The sequence below is a fragment of the Pholcus phalangioides genome, unplaced genomic scaffold, assembly GCF_987345545.1.
Source record: "Pholcus phalangioides strain wild (caught in Gottingen) unplaced genomic scaffold, Ppha-v1.0 ptg000011l_1, whole genome shotgun sequence".
Classification (NCBI taxonomy): domain Eukaryota; kingdom Metazoa; phylum Arthropoda; class Arachnida; order Araneae; family Pholcidae; genus Pholcus; species Pholcus phalangioides.
In genome coordinates, this window is record NW_028301604.1 from 1,124,767 (window position 1) to 1,140,412 (window position 15,646).

The window sequence follows — 15,646 nt, forward strand, 5'->3', positions numbered from 1 at the left end:
TATCAGTGGGATGCCCATTTCTTCATCTCTGAAGATCTGTTGAATCTTGCAGATTGTTTCCACTCAAGAATCACCAAGCTTTCCACAAAATTTAATGCAGTAGCAGTGTTCAAGTTTTTCCTACCATTTTGTCAAAAAAAAAATATGACAGCGCTCACTTACACTTCCTCATTCATCTATGGTCTTCTAGCAACTGCCATCTTCTACAGGCAGGAAAAATATTCAAGCATGTTGCGCTAGGATTGCTTACATATGTGCATCAAACCACGCCTCTTTACGCACGAAAAATTATGGTAGATACTTTTTGAACAAACTTCATCCTCCTCAGCTATACTCTGCCTTATCTATTCAAACTTTGAAATTAACCCTTGTGTGATATTATCAGGATTTTTAGTCTTTCACAGATTTTGTAAGAATTGACTGGTATGAGCAAATGCTAGCTTTTTTTGAATTCTTATATTAATTAAGCAAGTTTGTTTTTGTTTGTTTTGAACTATCAATTAGCAACTGAAATTAAACTTGATAAACTTACTTATGTAACATACTAAAATAAACTTGTAACATACTTATATCATATACTGTTCTTTCTTTGAACAATGAAATGATTGCATAAGAGCAAAGCTGCAAAGTAATGAAGAACAAGAAGAGTATCTGAAAAGAAAGTAAAATTAATGAAAATTCTTTTAAAAATTGTATTTTTTTGAGCACAAATGACATATAATAAAAAAAAAACGAGTTCACAAATTCAAATGCTCTTTAAAATTAGAAATTTATTAAGACTTAAGTTTTTTTTATGCTCAAGTTTAATAAAAAAATGCAGTGAGCTATAGCACACTTCAATTTACTTAGGTAGATGAATTTGAATTGAGGCTCAAGTTACAAACCACCAAAGTGAGGACAAAAACAACGAGTCTATATAATACGGTTTCATCTTTCTTTATGTTGCTGCTATTGTATGGAAGTGTGTGTGCCTAGAAATATATTGTAAAGTGAAACCTGTCCAAGACAAACAGAGATGGAAATCTGTTTTGAACAGAATCAAAAGATAGTCTGTTTGATGATTAATGCCTGGATGTGCATCTCTCTTTCCTTGGAGCTTGTGTGCACTGAATGGGACTGTACATGGATGGGGTCGGACCTAATTCAGGCCAAAGCTCACAATTGCTGACAATGCCACCAGATGGCCACTTATCGAAGATGATGTCACTCTCTGCTACCCATACGAGCATGCGATGAGAAGGAAAGATTGAGATATTTGTTGCCTTTGTAGCCTAGTGGTCTATGACGCTCACCCGGCAAGTCAGAGGACACAAGTTCGATTTCCCACAAGGGCATTCATTTCCCACAAGGGCAGTTAAATTTTACCTCTTACCAAAATATATCTTTGCATCTCAGTCAGCTGCTAAAAACCTTTGGATTAGACTATAGCTCAGGAGTGGCCATCCCTTTTCCAAGCCAATTCACAATTAAGATTATTTTCGATGCGCTTGCCACTCTACAAATTTTTGACTCGCAGACCATACATCCTGTTTTTACAAGACATGGCAACCCAGCGCCATTATGTTATGTTGGCCTTGGCAACTTATCATCGGAAAAAAGTTACCAAGGGAAATGGAAGGTTATACCAAAGCTGTTTGAAGTTCATTTTATCCACACCGTGTTGGGCATGGGAACCTGAGGGCTCCGGCTGGTAGGGACTCTTTCCCCTCATTATACCTTGAAAGAGGGTTAAGATTCCCCCCCAGGAATTTCATGGATATAAAATGAAATGCACGCCCCCCTATGCAGACGTCCCCGAATACCATACGTATGGGATGTACACCAACTATGGCCCCGAAGGTGAAAATCCAAACAGAAACGCATTGAATAAACTGTAATTATTATCATTAACAATGCCTACCATACTAAATATAGGTTTGGTAGCCTACAAGACCATTTATAGGAAAAGGATTGTTCCAAATTGTTGGAGAGAATTTTTTTGATTAAAAAACAAAATAGAATTTCTTTAATTTTGAAAAAAAAACCCTTCATGCGTCACACCTGATAACATGGCGTGCTGCGGGTTGGCCACCCCTGATATAGCTGTTCCCATGATTTTTAGACCTAAGATGCTGGTGACGATAAAAAATGAACAAAGTGCTAAAATAAATAAGGATAGCACGTTGGCTTGAAAAACATTATTGTCACCAATGAAAAATTTTGAAAGTCAAAGGGCTCAGGTAATCAGTTCGCGATAAAAGTAATCGTTTAATTTGGCGCAACTGAACTTATGAAATCTTAGCCAACAAACTTTTACTATATATAAAATGCCTAATGACACTAATAGTTTTCTCAACATTTTTCAATCTGAAGGATGTGGTTCGAGTCTTGGCTGGAACAGCAGTAATCATAGCTACTGTCAAACAGCTTTATAATCATATTATCGACATCTATCGCCGATATTACACTATTCAATAGAAAACATCGATCGTTAATGAGACTAAAGTTGAGAATCACTACTTACAACAAATTCACGAATCTGGTTGTAGAATTTTTGTTCGGCATCTTCAGTGGCTATCAACATTTTTCAAGTGGAAGGCTTTGTCAATGTAACATAAAACATGCCGATCTGGCCAAGAAAAAACAATTATTCAATCTATTTGAAGTTTGTTCAAAATCTAACTAGACCATCCTCTGAAAATCATAGTTGATTGTGCGCCAGAATAGAGACACTAATCACTAGAAGTGTACTCAAAATATTCGAGATCCTTCCACCCAGACGGAGAAACAAAATCAAAAGAAAAGAGTTGTTTTATACTTCGTTTCATTAAAATAATAATAATAATAATGACGATGATTACAACAATGATAATAATAATAAATTAATAATTATTAGTTGATAGTGGAGTCTGATGTGAAGTAACATATATCAGAAACTGAACTGGAACTAATTTTTCTTTTTTCTTATCAGTCTGGGCACAGCCGACTCAACCATCGAGCTTATATTAATTACATTTAATCACTGAAAAATTATAGCTCAGTGCATTTAATCTATATATATAAAATTGATTTTCTGTCGCCAAATTTTGCATATATACCAAATGGGACCCGACTTGAACGATAGGCTACTTTAAAAGTTTGTCAGAGCAGGGCAAATGCCCCAAATGGGCAAAAAAACTGTCGGGCAACAATGGTTTCTCGACCTCAACAATCACTTTCCGAACATTTACTTTGGTTACCATGGTTCCTCAGCAATGCGATTCAGACGTGTATATGCCTTTACAATGGTTTGTCGCTTCTTTAACGCTGCCAGCGTATATGTATAACAGTTTATGCTTTTATAATTTATAAATGGTTTGCCGCTTTTTTTCAATAGTCGTCAGAATCATCATCAGCATCACTTTGAAGGTCAGGCAAAGGATGATCCCCATAGATATCAGTGTTAAAATTGCAGATTTTACTGCATAAATGCGGAAATTTATAATACTGTAAGTTTCCTGCCACATCAATAATTTTAAAAATTGTATTGAATTCTCGATTTTTAAAATATTGAGTTCGCTTAGAGATATACGCCCAGGAGATCAAATATGAAGTAATTAGCTGGACCTACTTTTGAGTTGGATATATTCATGCAATAACATTGATTTCAACTTTTTATTTATATCTTCTCAAGCATGAAAATTAATGTCCCCGTATTGTCTTTTGATATTCAAACTGCATAAATTCATGTGGGGTAAGATATTTTAAAATTAATTATGGGCCCGTAAAAAGTACATCGAAAAAATTCCACAGCTTTAATTAAGCATTTTTGGAAGCTGAAACTGGCAGATGGATAACTTGAAGTTCGGGGGGGGGGGGATCGAAATACTGAGCGACCCTTAAAAAAGGGGGAAAATATATATATATTCATTTCTACGTTTCTTTAAATCTAGATTTGTTTATTTCATGAAGTCGCGCAGGAAGTCGCCATATTGGTTAACTTAGACACGGTTTGCGTGTCCCTCAAAGGAAGAGGGAGATATCACGTGATCCAAAAAGCCTCATTGAAGAAAACCCGTGCAGCGCCGGGTATTATAACTAGTACAGTATGTAATTATAGGGAGGACATTAATCATTCAAGTCACGTTATAATTATAGGTTGGTACAAAAGGATGTAAAACAAGTCAAGTCACATAACTATATCAAAGCTGTATTAAATTATTTCTTATAATAGCTTTGTAATTATTATAATATAAGCTCGATGGACTCGACTCACTCTGATATCAAGTTGGCCATGGTCTGGGGTCTCATTGCTGCATGGGCAAGTGGGGGTATTAGCCCGGTGCTCAGGGCAAAGGCGGATGTCACACTGGGGGCACCGGACACACTCCCTAGGCCCCAACTTCTGAAAGGTCCCGTAAACTGGATCCAATGTTTTCTTCTGCACTCGGGGCCATAGGCGTAAACTTGTACTCAGCTCATGTGCTCTCGCCCCTCCCCTAACATTTGCCACTATTTCCAAAAACCTATTTAAATATTATAGGTTTGAGCCCTCCCCACCCAAATAGTTCTGAACCTTCCAAATATTTCCAATGGAAATGGGCCTATGTTAAGGGGGCAGGCCCTAAAATGGATAATGACCTGGGCGACAAAGTGAATTTTCGTTTCTAGGTGCAGCCCTGGCAACACCCCCCATATCTAAAATACGCCTATATCTATAGCTATTGATGGTGTGTTGCTCTTGGGCCGTGCGATCCGTAACGAGGCGCCACACTAGGAGGGTGCCGAATACAAGATAGCAGGGCGAAAAAAAAAATTTTATTGACCAAAAAAATTAGAAAAAATATTTCTGTCCGTTTTAAGGCGAGATGCCAAATTCGAGCTGAAAGGGCAAAGAAACAAATGTTCATTGACCAAAATAAAATTAGAGAAAATCATTTCTGTCTACTCTGCGAGGGGGCAAAGCTGCATGAAGAGAGCTGCAGTAAAGCTGCATTAACTTTCAATTCTGGCGAAGGGTGCCGAATCCGAGTTGAAAATAGGGAAAAAAATTAAAATTTTTTTTTGTTAGGAATTGTGTGTTGGAATGGGGATAAATTGGGAAGGGTGAAGGGCAGCGGGTGCTAAAAATAGGTTCCACACGGGTTGAGATTTTTTTTCAAGCCGCCCCTGCCAGGGCTTCATAATTTAGGAGGAAGGGGGAGGGCTCCAAATTCAAATGACATGCATTTGCTAACAAGTCTTCCAAACAAATTTGTCCCACGACTTTCTTCTTATAAGAATAACTATCTCGGTGCAACCCACGACTATGGCCCCACCTGCTGCAGTACCACAGACCAGATTTTTTTATGGGGCCTTCTAAAGTGAATTTATAAATAGTTTGAAAAAAATATATATACATATATTATAAGAATCATCCCGGAACCCAGACAGGAGCTCTGTCAGTCTTCTCCTTATGGGAGGCATGCACCGGGTCATGCAGTCAGGGTCATTTTAGCGAGGTAATTTTACTGCCTCTTTCACGGTGAAATTTCAATGATTTTTTAAAACATTGTTTTTTATTTCCAATAAAATTTGCAAGCCGGGGCAAATACTTCCCCCCCTCTTAGTTCCAGCTCTGATGTTATATTTGCTGAGCTGATGGCCTTCACAAGGGTAGGGTTGACAGTGCTCCAGCGCAGCGCAATGCCTCAGTAGCGCAGGGGAACGGGACCATACTTATCATTTTTTTGTTTTTTACACTATAAATTTACTATAGAGGGGCCCCACGAAAAATCTGACCTGGTAGCCCAATACAGATCACCGCCCTGGAGCCTGTGTGTTTCTCCTTACTGATAGTTAGAAGTGTACTTAACCATACGTGCTTAAGTATATTTAACTATAATGTACTTAACCATACTTACTACATACTGTACTAGTACTAAGAGGTATACTTGACCATACACGCACCTCGTCCACATTCCTCTGATGAATTTCTAACGAATCTAATCAGTACATAGCGGAATGTGTGTTGTTTTGAGGGTATACGTGTTTCCCCCCTCTCCCACCGTATTTATGTTGTTGGAGTTGTGCTTGTTTCGTTTTCTGCTGGTGTTGTCACTGGTTTTCCATATTTTGAAGTGAAGAAGGTAAATGCTTGAATTTTCAAGTGCTGTTAAGATATCAAGGGTATGTATACACACGTTGAAAACCAGTGTTTTAGGGAAAGGATCATCGAGGTTTCACTCGAATATTTGTCATTACCGCCAAAATTTGCCCACGGTGGCTCCACGTGATTCTGTCATCATTAAGATTTCTCTCCCGGGATCCTGCAACTAAAACGCAACCGGGAATTTTCCAGGGATCCCGGAAGAAGAATAAGGTTGAACCAGATATCACTTCTGTCATGAATTAGACACATGCCTAAGAACTTTTTATCACTAGAAGCATGCAGTTTAGAAGTTTCAATCAATAAATTTTGAGTAAAATTAGTCGTATTATAATATAGATAAATTATTAAATTAATTAATTACATGCAGTATATTTAACCCTTTAGGTGGCAATCATGACATATCTTGTCAATTTCTTGCCTCTTATTTTAGCATTGACAAGCCCAGATATTTTGTAAAGTTGATTTTTCAATAGAAAACTTTTCCTTATACCGCTATCTTTTTACCTGCTGAAAATCGGAACTAATCCTACTCTATTAAAAAAAGATATGGGATTTTACATGGGGGTTCAATGATTTCTGCTGTGTCCCGGAATTGAGAAAAAACTCGGGAAATGTTAATCCCTAGTTATCATTGGTTACTATCAGAGGCACGAAGAGAATAGTTTATTTGCACGCAATCCCCGAACCAGAGGAGTATAGAAAGTTTAGCTGATGTACTGGTGGCATCAGAAGCAATACTATGTTGCACCTAAGTAGGGACGCAAGAAACTGAAAAGGGCAAGGGGAACAGATATTCAGAGAAGGCAAAAGGTGCGGGGGGGGGGGGAGTTCAGAAAGACAGCATTACTGCTTGACTTTTACCTCTACTTACGTCGTCAGGCTTGGAAAGAATTACTGATGAGAGTCAGGGTATCACTGTATAGTGAACGAGTAGAGGGGAAGGATGACTGTCCACCTCCACCACCCGCCTTCGCCAATAATACAATTGTTTTCAGTGAACGGGGTCCCAAGGACGTGGGAGGAGATAAGGGGGGCAGCATGGGGCATTGCCCCCCCCCCCCCGCGTCAATAACAGAGTCGACTGATATAACTTATACTCATGTATATGAATTGCCATATCACCATCATAGAGCGGATGTGGTGGTCGAGTGGTCATAGTGACGGACTCGGGTTCGAACCCCACCGTCGCTGCCACAGTGGTGGTCGGCTGTAATTGGTTTTCTGTGGTTCCCAACTTCAAGGCACAAATGCGAGCCGATCTCCCAGTTAAAAAGTCTCGCCACATAGAGCAACAGGCCTACAACGGTACATTATTCAATGATTACACTTCACACATAGTCAGAAAAATGGATAGCAGATGGCAGCACAAAACATAACAAACATTACACAGAAACAAAAACTTCACGTTACACACACATTCCAACTTGCACCGATTGGTTAGAAGTTCTGCAGAGGAATATAGACGAGGTATGTCTGGTTTAGTGGAATCGTAGTAGCTTTCATCACCGTGCCCCCCCCCCCAGCCTTTCAAGTTTATATCCACCTATGCGTACGGCAAGGGCCACCACTCTCGGAGAGGAGCCGGATCCACAGGATGAAGAAAGATAATAATGGCTAAAAAAGTTTGAAAAAAAAGATTTTTTCATCAAAGTTCATAAACTATGAATTTAGTGGACAGCATAAAAAAATAATAAATATATTGAGATTGGGGAAACCTGCGGAATTTCCATGTCTTTTTTTGATGGGCGGTTTATACGCCAGAGGAGTGCTGAAAAGATGTTCCGGGCCATCCACTCCCCTTGTATCCGCCTATGCCCTACATCACCTTCGTTCCAGCACCCCTGAACCTAAGTAAGATAGGTCTCGAGACGGGTGCTGATTATTTTCACCTGAAAATTTTGGAATTAGCTGCGATCTCCTTTATGTAGTCGATGAGATTTTGCAGCCATTGTTAATATAAAGAAAAGTTTCCGAGCAAAACGGCTGCTAATTTTTAATCCAGTTCGTAGATTTTTTACGTCACCGGTTTAAATTTTTTTAACGCAACTTGACCTAATTGGTCCTTGCGCCTGTAAAATCTAAATCCAACCCAATCGAAACGCCGGCCGCTGGTTAGTACCTATGGGAGTGTTTCCGGGTCTTGAAGTGCTTGCGTGAACCTCTCACAACTTCCTTAGAAGAGATATATATATATATAAGGTTTTATAATTCCCCTATGAGTAGGGCCTCTAATACAAGTTTTGCACCTACGCTTGACAATTGTATTAAGGCGAGCCCATTTATAAAATAGAGGTAGAGCAAAGCGCGACAGAATTTGAATAGTCATAAAAGGTGAAATCACGAAGATCAAAAGCAATATATAGTCCGCATCCAAGTGAATAGCTTTGTATAACAGAATATTAAGGAAATGTAAAGAAGAAAGGAAAATAAAACTAGTAGGCTTATATAAAAAATTATTGGACATATAATAATTATATTCTACGACTGTTTAAAAATATTAGATCTGACTTTGATGAGGATGCAAAATTTAGTAAATAATAAAAACAATTTATTTATTTTTAATTATTACGGGGAAAGTAAGTACAAAAATTATATATATTAATTATATTTATTAAAAAGTTTTCTAATGAATACGGGGAAAATGTTTTAAAATATTCAATATTTCAATTTCGTCCAGTGTTAAGGTAGATAAGAGATTAAAAAAAAAAAAGAATTTGTTCGATCCTATTAGTTGTAGAAAAGTATGTAACACCAAGTATGAACTGTAAAAAAATGATTGGGACGCATAAAGAAAAAACTAAACAGTCATCTCTTAATGTACGACAACACAAAATCATAAAAAGAATCCGACTTGAGTTTTTGTCAGTTTTCTGACGAAAATACATTAGTGCACTGGAGTCAGAAGTTGCAAGAACTTTGTGACGACCCTTATTGTCCGTCCTTCTAGTTCACGAGCCGAACAAACTGGTTTAGAAAGCTATACAATAGCAGAAAGAATAGAAAATTAATACGAAAAACGAATACGGACAAATAAAATTTTTTTGTTCTTTTGAAGCCGTTCTAGGTCGTTGAAGAACTTATGCTCATACAATATAACAGGAAGACATTCACGTCAAGAGTTCCATAGAAGTCACGGACCAATATATGTTATTTATTCCTCTTCACGTTTTCTTCATTTTTCAATAACAAAATAAAGAAACTTGTATTCCACAAACAATGAAAGTATTCGATGTGATATGAAGCATAAGACGAGCTTGCCATGCAACAGTCTCTAACAGTACATGTTTCGATACCTGGCTGACTATTATGAAGCAAAGCGAACATGATCCACATTGTAGATGGGCAGCTCTAGGCCTGACTTTCAAGCTGACCTTGAGATTTTAAGGGCTCTTACCATTGATTTTTATTAAATTTATAGCATAAAGTTTATTAAATAAAAAAAAATTAATAAGGTCGATCTCCAGTACCCTAAAAATAGAGCGATGTCAACCTCACCTTTATGAGAGCCAGGGTCATGGAGTAACTGACATTGTGGGAAACTGAAAAGCTTTAATGTACCTCATAAATAACTATAATCACACCATATTATATGAAAATTAAAACCTCGCCAACATAATACAAAAAAACTCCAGAAAAATAAGATTTCTATATGAATACCGTCTCTAAAAATGTTCAGAATCACAGACACACTGATGTGAGATGCGGTATCACTGTAAACATCGCCGAGTATCATAGTAAAATACAGGTGGCGTTAAATAAACATAGCAAACATGAAAGTAAGCTTGTGTAAAGAGAAAAATATCATTTGGAACAAAGATTGTTGATGTTATGTCTCGACAGATTAATAAATTCATAAGTTTGGAGGAACTTTATTAAGAAATTCTGATTATGTATATTTAAATAAAATGTATTTCCATGTAAAATAAAACTTATTTTCATACTGTTTGCGTAATTTATCCCTTTAAAAGGTCCATTTTTTTCTAGTAATAGGAAATTAAAATATTTTTTGGAGTGAGATTGATATGAGAAAAGAAATTTATTTAGTTTATCAGATAAAATTTACTTTTAAATACAAATACAAATACAACGCCACAACAGACAAAATGCCCAACGAGATGCCCATAAAAATATGGTTGTCATATATTTCAAAAATACAGCAACCCAATTAAAAATGCAATTAACACAAATTATAAACAATATATACACATGATAAAATATTATACAATGCCCATAAAGAATACTTATGGTTGTCTTATTCTAAGAATGGATAGCTTCTCGATTTACCCCAACATGTTTATCGTATTTCTTTAAAATTTCTTGTCAATTGTATAACAAGTTACTACCTCCGGGGGTAAGCTATTCCATTTATTAACAACCCTATTAGAGAAAAATTCCCTGCGATACCATAACCTTGCATTGTGCTTCACCAATCGATAATGGTGTCCCCTTGTAAAAGCAGTCGATTGGCGGTGTACTAAAAGTTCATGGTCCATCCTATCCATCCCATTGAAAATTTTGAACACTTCGATCATGTCTCCTCGACACCTGCGTTCATCCAATGTAAACATATTCAAAAAATGAAGTCTCTCTTCATAACTCAAGCCCTGTGTGCCAATAAGGACACGCGTAGCTCTTCTCTGCACCCCTTCAACCAAGTCTATGTCCCTCTGTAGGTATGGTCCCCAAAACCTTACAGCATACTCCAGTCCAGGACGAACTAAGCCCCGAAAAAGCGGAAGAATGATTTTAGGAGAACGCGAAGAGACCTTTTTGAAAATGAGACCAAGCATTCTATTCGCTTTTTTGACCACCGCTGAACAATGTTCAGAAAACCTAAGTCGCTCGTCAATGAGAATTCCCAAATCGGTGACCCTAGGTGAATCCGGGATAGTGATAAAAACTGTCCTCAGACTTTTGAGTTTATCTCCACCTATGTTTTAAACACAGGGCCATCATTTCAACTTTTTCCAGGGGAGGGAGGCAAAGTACATGTACTCAATGTATGTATATATTTGTGTATATATATATATATACCAATTTTAGGGTATTTTCAAAAGCCGGGGGGGGGTCGCCCTTGCCCCCCCCCCGGCCTAAATGACGGGCCTGGTTTTAAACCCAGAAACCAATTTCAAAGCTAGTGTGTGGAAAATTAAGATCTAAACATCGTTGTCTATGTTTAAAGTCCATTTTTCGCTCGTCCGTTTGTTGATCTTAGAGCACTCTGACCTTAAGAAGTATTTAGTTATTTTATCTTGGTCGGATGACAGATTACAGAAAATATGCCTCTCTTTTCAAAGGCCATTATTTCCCTCAATTTTGCTCCAACGAAGTCATTTTTACGATTTGAAAATAAATAAAATAAAAACAATTTTGTCCAATGAATTTTTTTTATTGCGCATTGTATTTTTTATACGTTTTTCTAAAGTAGATAAAACCATAGTTTATTCGAATATTCCGTGACAAAATTACATCAGCAGCCAATATTAGACAATGAAGATATCGTGACTTCTCACGTCTAATCTGTTGTTTCTGAAAAATTATTTCACTGATCTTGAAAAACCGGAAACATTCATAGCGTACTGAAATCATATAGCATTACGCAAATTAATTGGCGGTCTTGGTTTGAGCAAAAGTTGTTGCTCATAATAATGACAGAGACTACACAGCAAAGGACTCTTTGGACATCATTGCAGTGATAGTCATGCTGTTTTACTGGGGGCTATCTTTGTAACACGTGAAAACTAAAAATAAAGTTCGAGGTCAAGAGGTTTACGGAACGCAGAAAAACTAGTGACTTTAAAATAAAAAAAAAAACTGCTTAAAGCAACAAAAACGCACGAGCTCTGTTAGGGCTGATATTGATAATATGGTGGAAAATTTACTTACAAAGCGAATCCTGTAAATATACAACGATATCGAATTTCTAAAACTTGATAACTGAAGAGAGAAATCGGGCAAAAAAAAATAAAAATTTAAAAGCATTCTAGTATGAATGGATTTTTGAATATTGTTCATAGTGTAAGATCGCGAGAATATAATGTGATAATTTTTTAATTTAAAAAAATAAACTAGAAAACAAAATCAAGAGAAAACATTCGATAAATACACCGTGTTGATTTTTTTTTTTATTACTGATGAGAGTCCAAGATAAACGGTTTTTTAGCGATGGAAATGAATCATTCGATATCGTAGAGATAGACTCGAAACGTGCCATTAAGCTCACTCAGCGATTCATTATACGAAAACATCTTTACTGAGTTGTTGACCTTACCATCTATCTACTCTTTCATTTCATTAATTCTACAAATGAAGACGCTTACGTAAGCGTAGGTGAATTATGCTTTGTCGGCCATAACATTGTGATGACTCAAATGTTTGTTTCACGATTTTTTGTCTTGTCATTCTTTTAAATGAAAATTTCTATATTAAAAGTTCCCTCACATTCCACACGAACCAGTTTGGAGACATTTTTTACTCTCTGTCAGTTAGTATATTATCTCCGTATCTATGAGAAAATTTCTTAAGAACATACAGATAAGGAGTTACGACGATATTTAAGGGAATAAAAACAACAACAAAGTAGAACATTGTTTCGTGACAAGAGACGTTGAATTGCAGATTCAAAGGGAACCAGACAAAAGCAGATAGCTCTAATCTTTCTGGCAATCATAGCCCTTATTAGATAAACAAGAGAGAGAAGAGACGACAGATCGAGAGCAAATAGGTTTGTTATTGTATCCAATGGAAAGGGGTAGCTGGACGAAAACAAAAATTATGCTATGTTTGTGTAATGGCATGAATCAGAGGTACTGACATGAAGAAAAGATGGGGGGGGGGGGCTGAAAGTTACTGGTCGTCCCGTATATACGGAACTCAAGTGCTTAGGCAAGAGAGGAAGGGTTCATCACATTGTTTTTTCAGAAATTATTGGAGTGCTCAGCCCCCTTACAAAATATATTGGCGGGAGAGGGCTCAAATGGCTTTAGCCGTAGGTTGCGACGCATATGGCACATAGGCGGAGATAGACTTGGAAGTCTGGGGGGGGGGCACGGTCATTATTGCTGGGGGGGGGGCAAGATGATGATGATGTCAATTCGTGTATACATATATACATTAGATCAGTCGACTCCACCTTTGACGCTGGGAGGACAATGCCCCCCACGCCCCCCCACCCGTATCTCCGCCCATGATATGGCATGAATAAAGAATTCAACCGTAATATTTTGTCAAGTGCTTTAGCATTTTGATATTCAGGATTCACGCACACTTAATAAATGTCTTATACAGATTTAGATAATTTATAAATGAAAAGAAAACAAAAACAAATGAAACAAGAGCACAGTTTGAACGCTTTGTATTTCTGAATATATTTTCAAAATGGAATAAGGAAATTTTTTTTATGTTACTGGAAGGATAAAAGACATAAGTTTTAGCACCTACTGCCGTACATAATCTATAATCATGAAAGAGTCGGGACTTTAATTAATTTGCGTAATGCTATATGATTTCAATCCTGGAGCAGGGCTCCTAGGCTGAAACTTTTGGTGGGCTTCAGGCCAGTCTTTTAATGCCCCCCCCCCCCATAAAAACAAAAAAATGACGAGGATCCCCTCGAGTCCTGGGCTGGTGCCCTGTCAGCTCTACCCTTGTGGGGGTCATGGTCGGGACATTAGTTTCCAATCACCTGTCTAATTGTTCATACAAGACTAGTCTTTGTAGAGAAAGATGTCCTCTCCACTTGTTAATACAATATATACAGAAAACTGGCTGTATGAAGAATACTCGAACCCCGGTCTCTTGTATCTCGCCCGGCATACGAGAGACCGGGGTTCGTTTCTCCGTGAAGGCAGAGATGAATTTTGCTTTCCTTAACACCAATATATCTTCATATACAGCTAGTTTTCATAAGACTAATTTCATTAGACTCTGACAATAACCAACGATCAGTGCCGTCTTAACGTATGAGTTCAACCGGATACAGCCCAGAAGGAAGGGCGGCGGCTCAGGTATGCTACGTAGGAAGACATCATAATTATGAGACATGCCAATATAGTTTTCGATGGTATATATGTAGAAATAAGGATTAATTCCATAGATTTTTAGTTGCTGAGTTCAGAATACATTGTAAGAAAACTCCAACACCCACCGATTATTTTGATCTCTGATTTTATCATTTTTATTAGTAGTGTACGATGAAGGGATAAGAGATAAGACCAATGACTGTTTCGAGATATAATATAAGACAGCTTATGATTTAAAGATTTACACAAAATTTATCCAATGCAGAAAAAAAAAAGAATCTGTGTAAAGAATTTTTTGAGAGATTTTTTTTCATCTCTCAAAAAATGTTTTCTTCCCTGCTACTTTAAAAAATCTTCATTTACATAGCTGTGAAATAAATTTAGTGCCATCTATTGCTTATTTCTGGAACCAAACAATATTTTTGGTTGAGAAGAAAAAGTTCCGTATCCAAAACAATTTTTTTTTTTTTTTTTGTAAATATAAATTTCTGTATAGTACAGTAGACTCTCGATAATTCGGCCGTGTCCTAATCCGACGGTTTTTATTCAAGCACAGAAGAGGAAAACATGTCACTACATACCTGTGCACAGAAGTTTATACAGTGAGTACCGCTTAATGTGATCACATTGGGACTCGAGGTTTCTGATAACAATAACCAATTGATAACTGTATCCGAAAGAAATCCAAATACGATGACCATACCTACAGTTCAATCGAACGGGACTCTTCAGTTTTTCTTTTCCACGTAACTGGTTGTAAAATAGCCTACATATATATATTCAATTGTACCGATTGATATTCAATTGATATTTCTACTTTAAGCTAAACTCCTGCGTTTATTGTCATTATCCGGCCATTATGAGGACTGTGAATGATAAGCGGCGTCTGCTGCACTATTCAAATGGGCTATTTCAACATTACTTCCATTAATACGGCGATTTCGATTATCCGGCACACCCTGGTCTGATATGTGCCAAATTAGCGAGAGTTTGTTTTCTTAACGAGCAATGTTTGATCTGCAGTCAAAATAAAATGTGTGAAATACATCTTTGTGTATATTTGATCTCATATTGCAATTGCAACAATAGGACTGCCAATAAAAGGATCAATTGAAAGAGTATTAGCTGAGGAAGAAAAAAAAAAAAAAAAATTGAACATTTTTAATTTTATTCCGGAGAAACTCACGAATAGTATCAGTTTGTCTTATTTCTCCAAGATGGCAGCACCAAATACTTTGCTATACATTAAAAAGTATAGGTTGACTTTCCAGAAATTTGGCACATTTTATATACATTCACTCGTCATCGAATATAACCATGGGCGGGGAGGCGTGGGGGCAATGCCCTTCCCAGAGTCAAAGGTGGAGTCGACTGATCTAATGTATATATGAGTTGACATCATCATCGTGCGCCCCCAGCAATGATGACCGTACCCCCTCCCCCAGACTTCCAAGTCTATCTCGGCCTACGAATATAACATAAAAAATTTCATTTATTCGTGAAAATTTTTTTTATT

General features: G+C 37.2%; 1 protein-coding gene across 1 annotated transcript in view; it reads right to left on the reverse strand.

The window, feature by feature from the left end:
* Nucleotides 1-2,732, reverse strand: part of lili (LMBR1-like protein lilipod) — an 81,005-nt gene extending 78,273 nt beyond the window's left edge. Inside the window, exons 1-2 of the mRNA XM_089238807.1 lie at nucleotides 2,504-2,732; nucleotides 567-651 (exon numbers count right to left, since the gene is read on the reverse strand). Of these exons, the coding sequence (XP_089094933.1) occupies nucleotides 567-651; nucleotides 2,504-2,563 (145 nt within the window). The 5' untranslated portion in view covers nucleotides 2,564-2,732. The remainder of the gene's footprint in view (nucleotides 1-566; nucleotides 652-2,503) is intronic.
* Nucleotides 2,733-15,646: the final 12,914 nt, after the last annotated feature.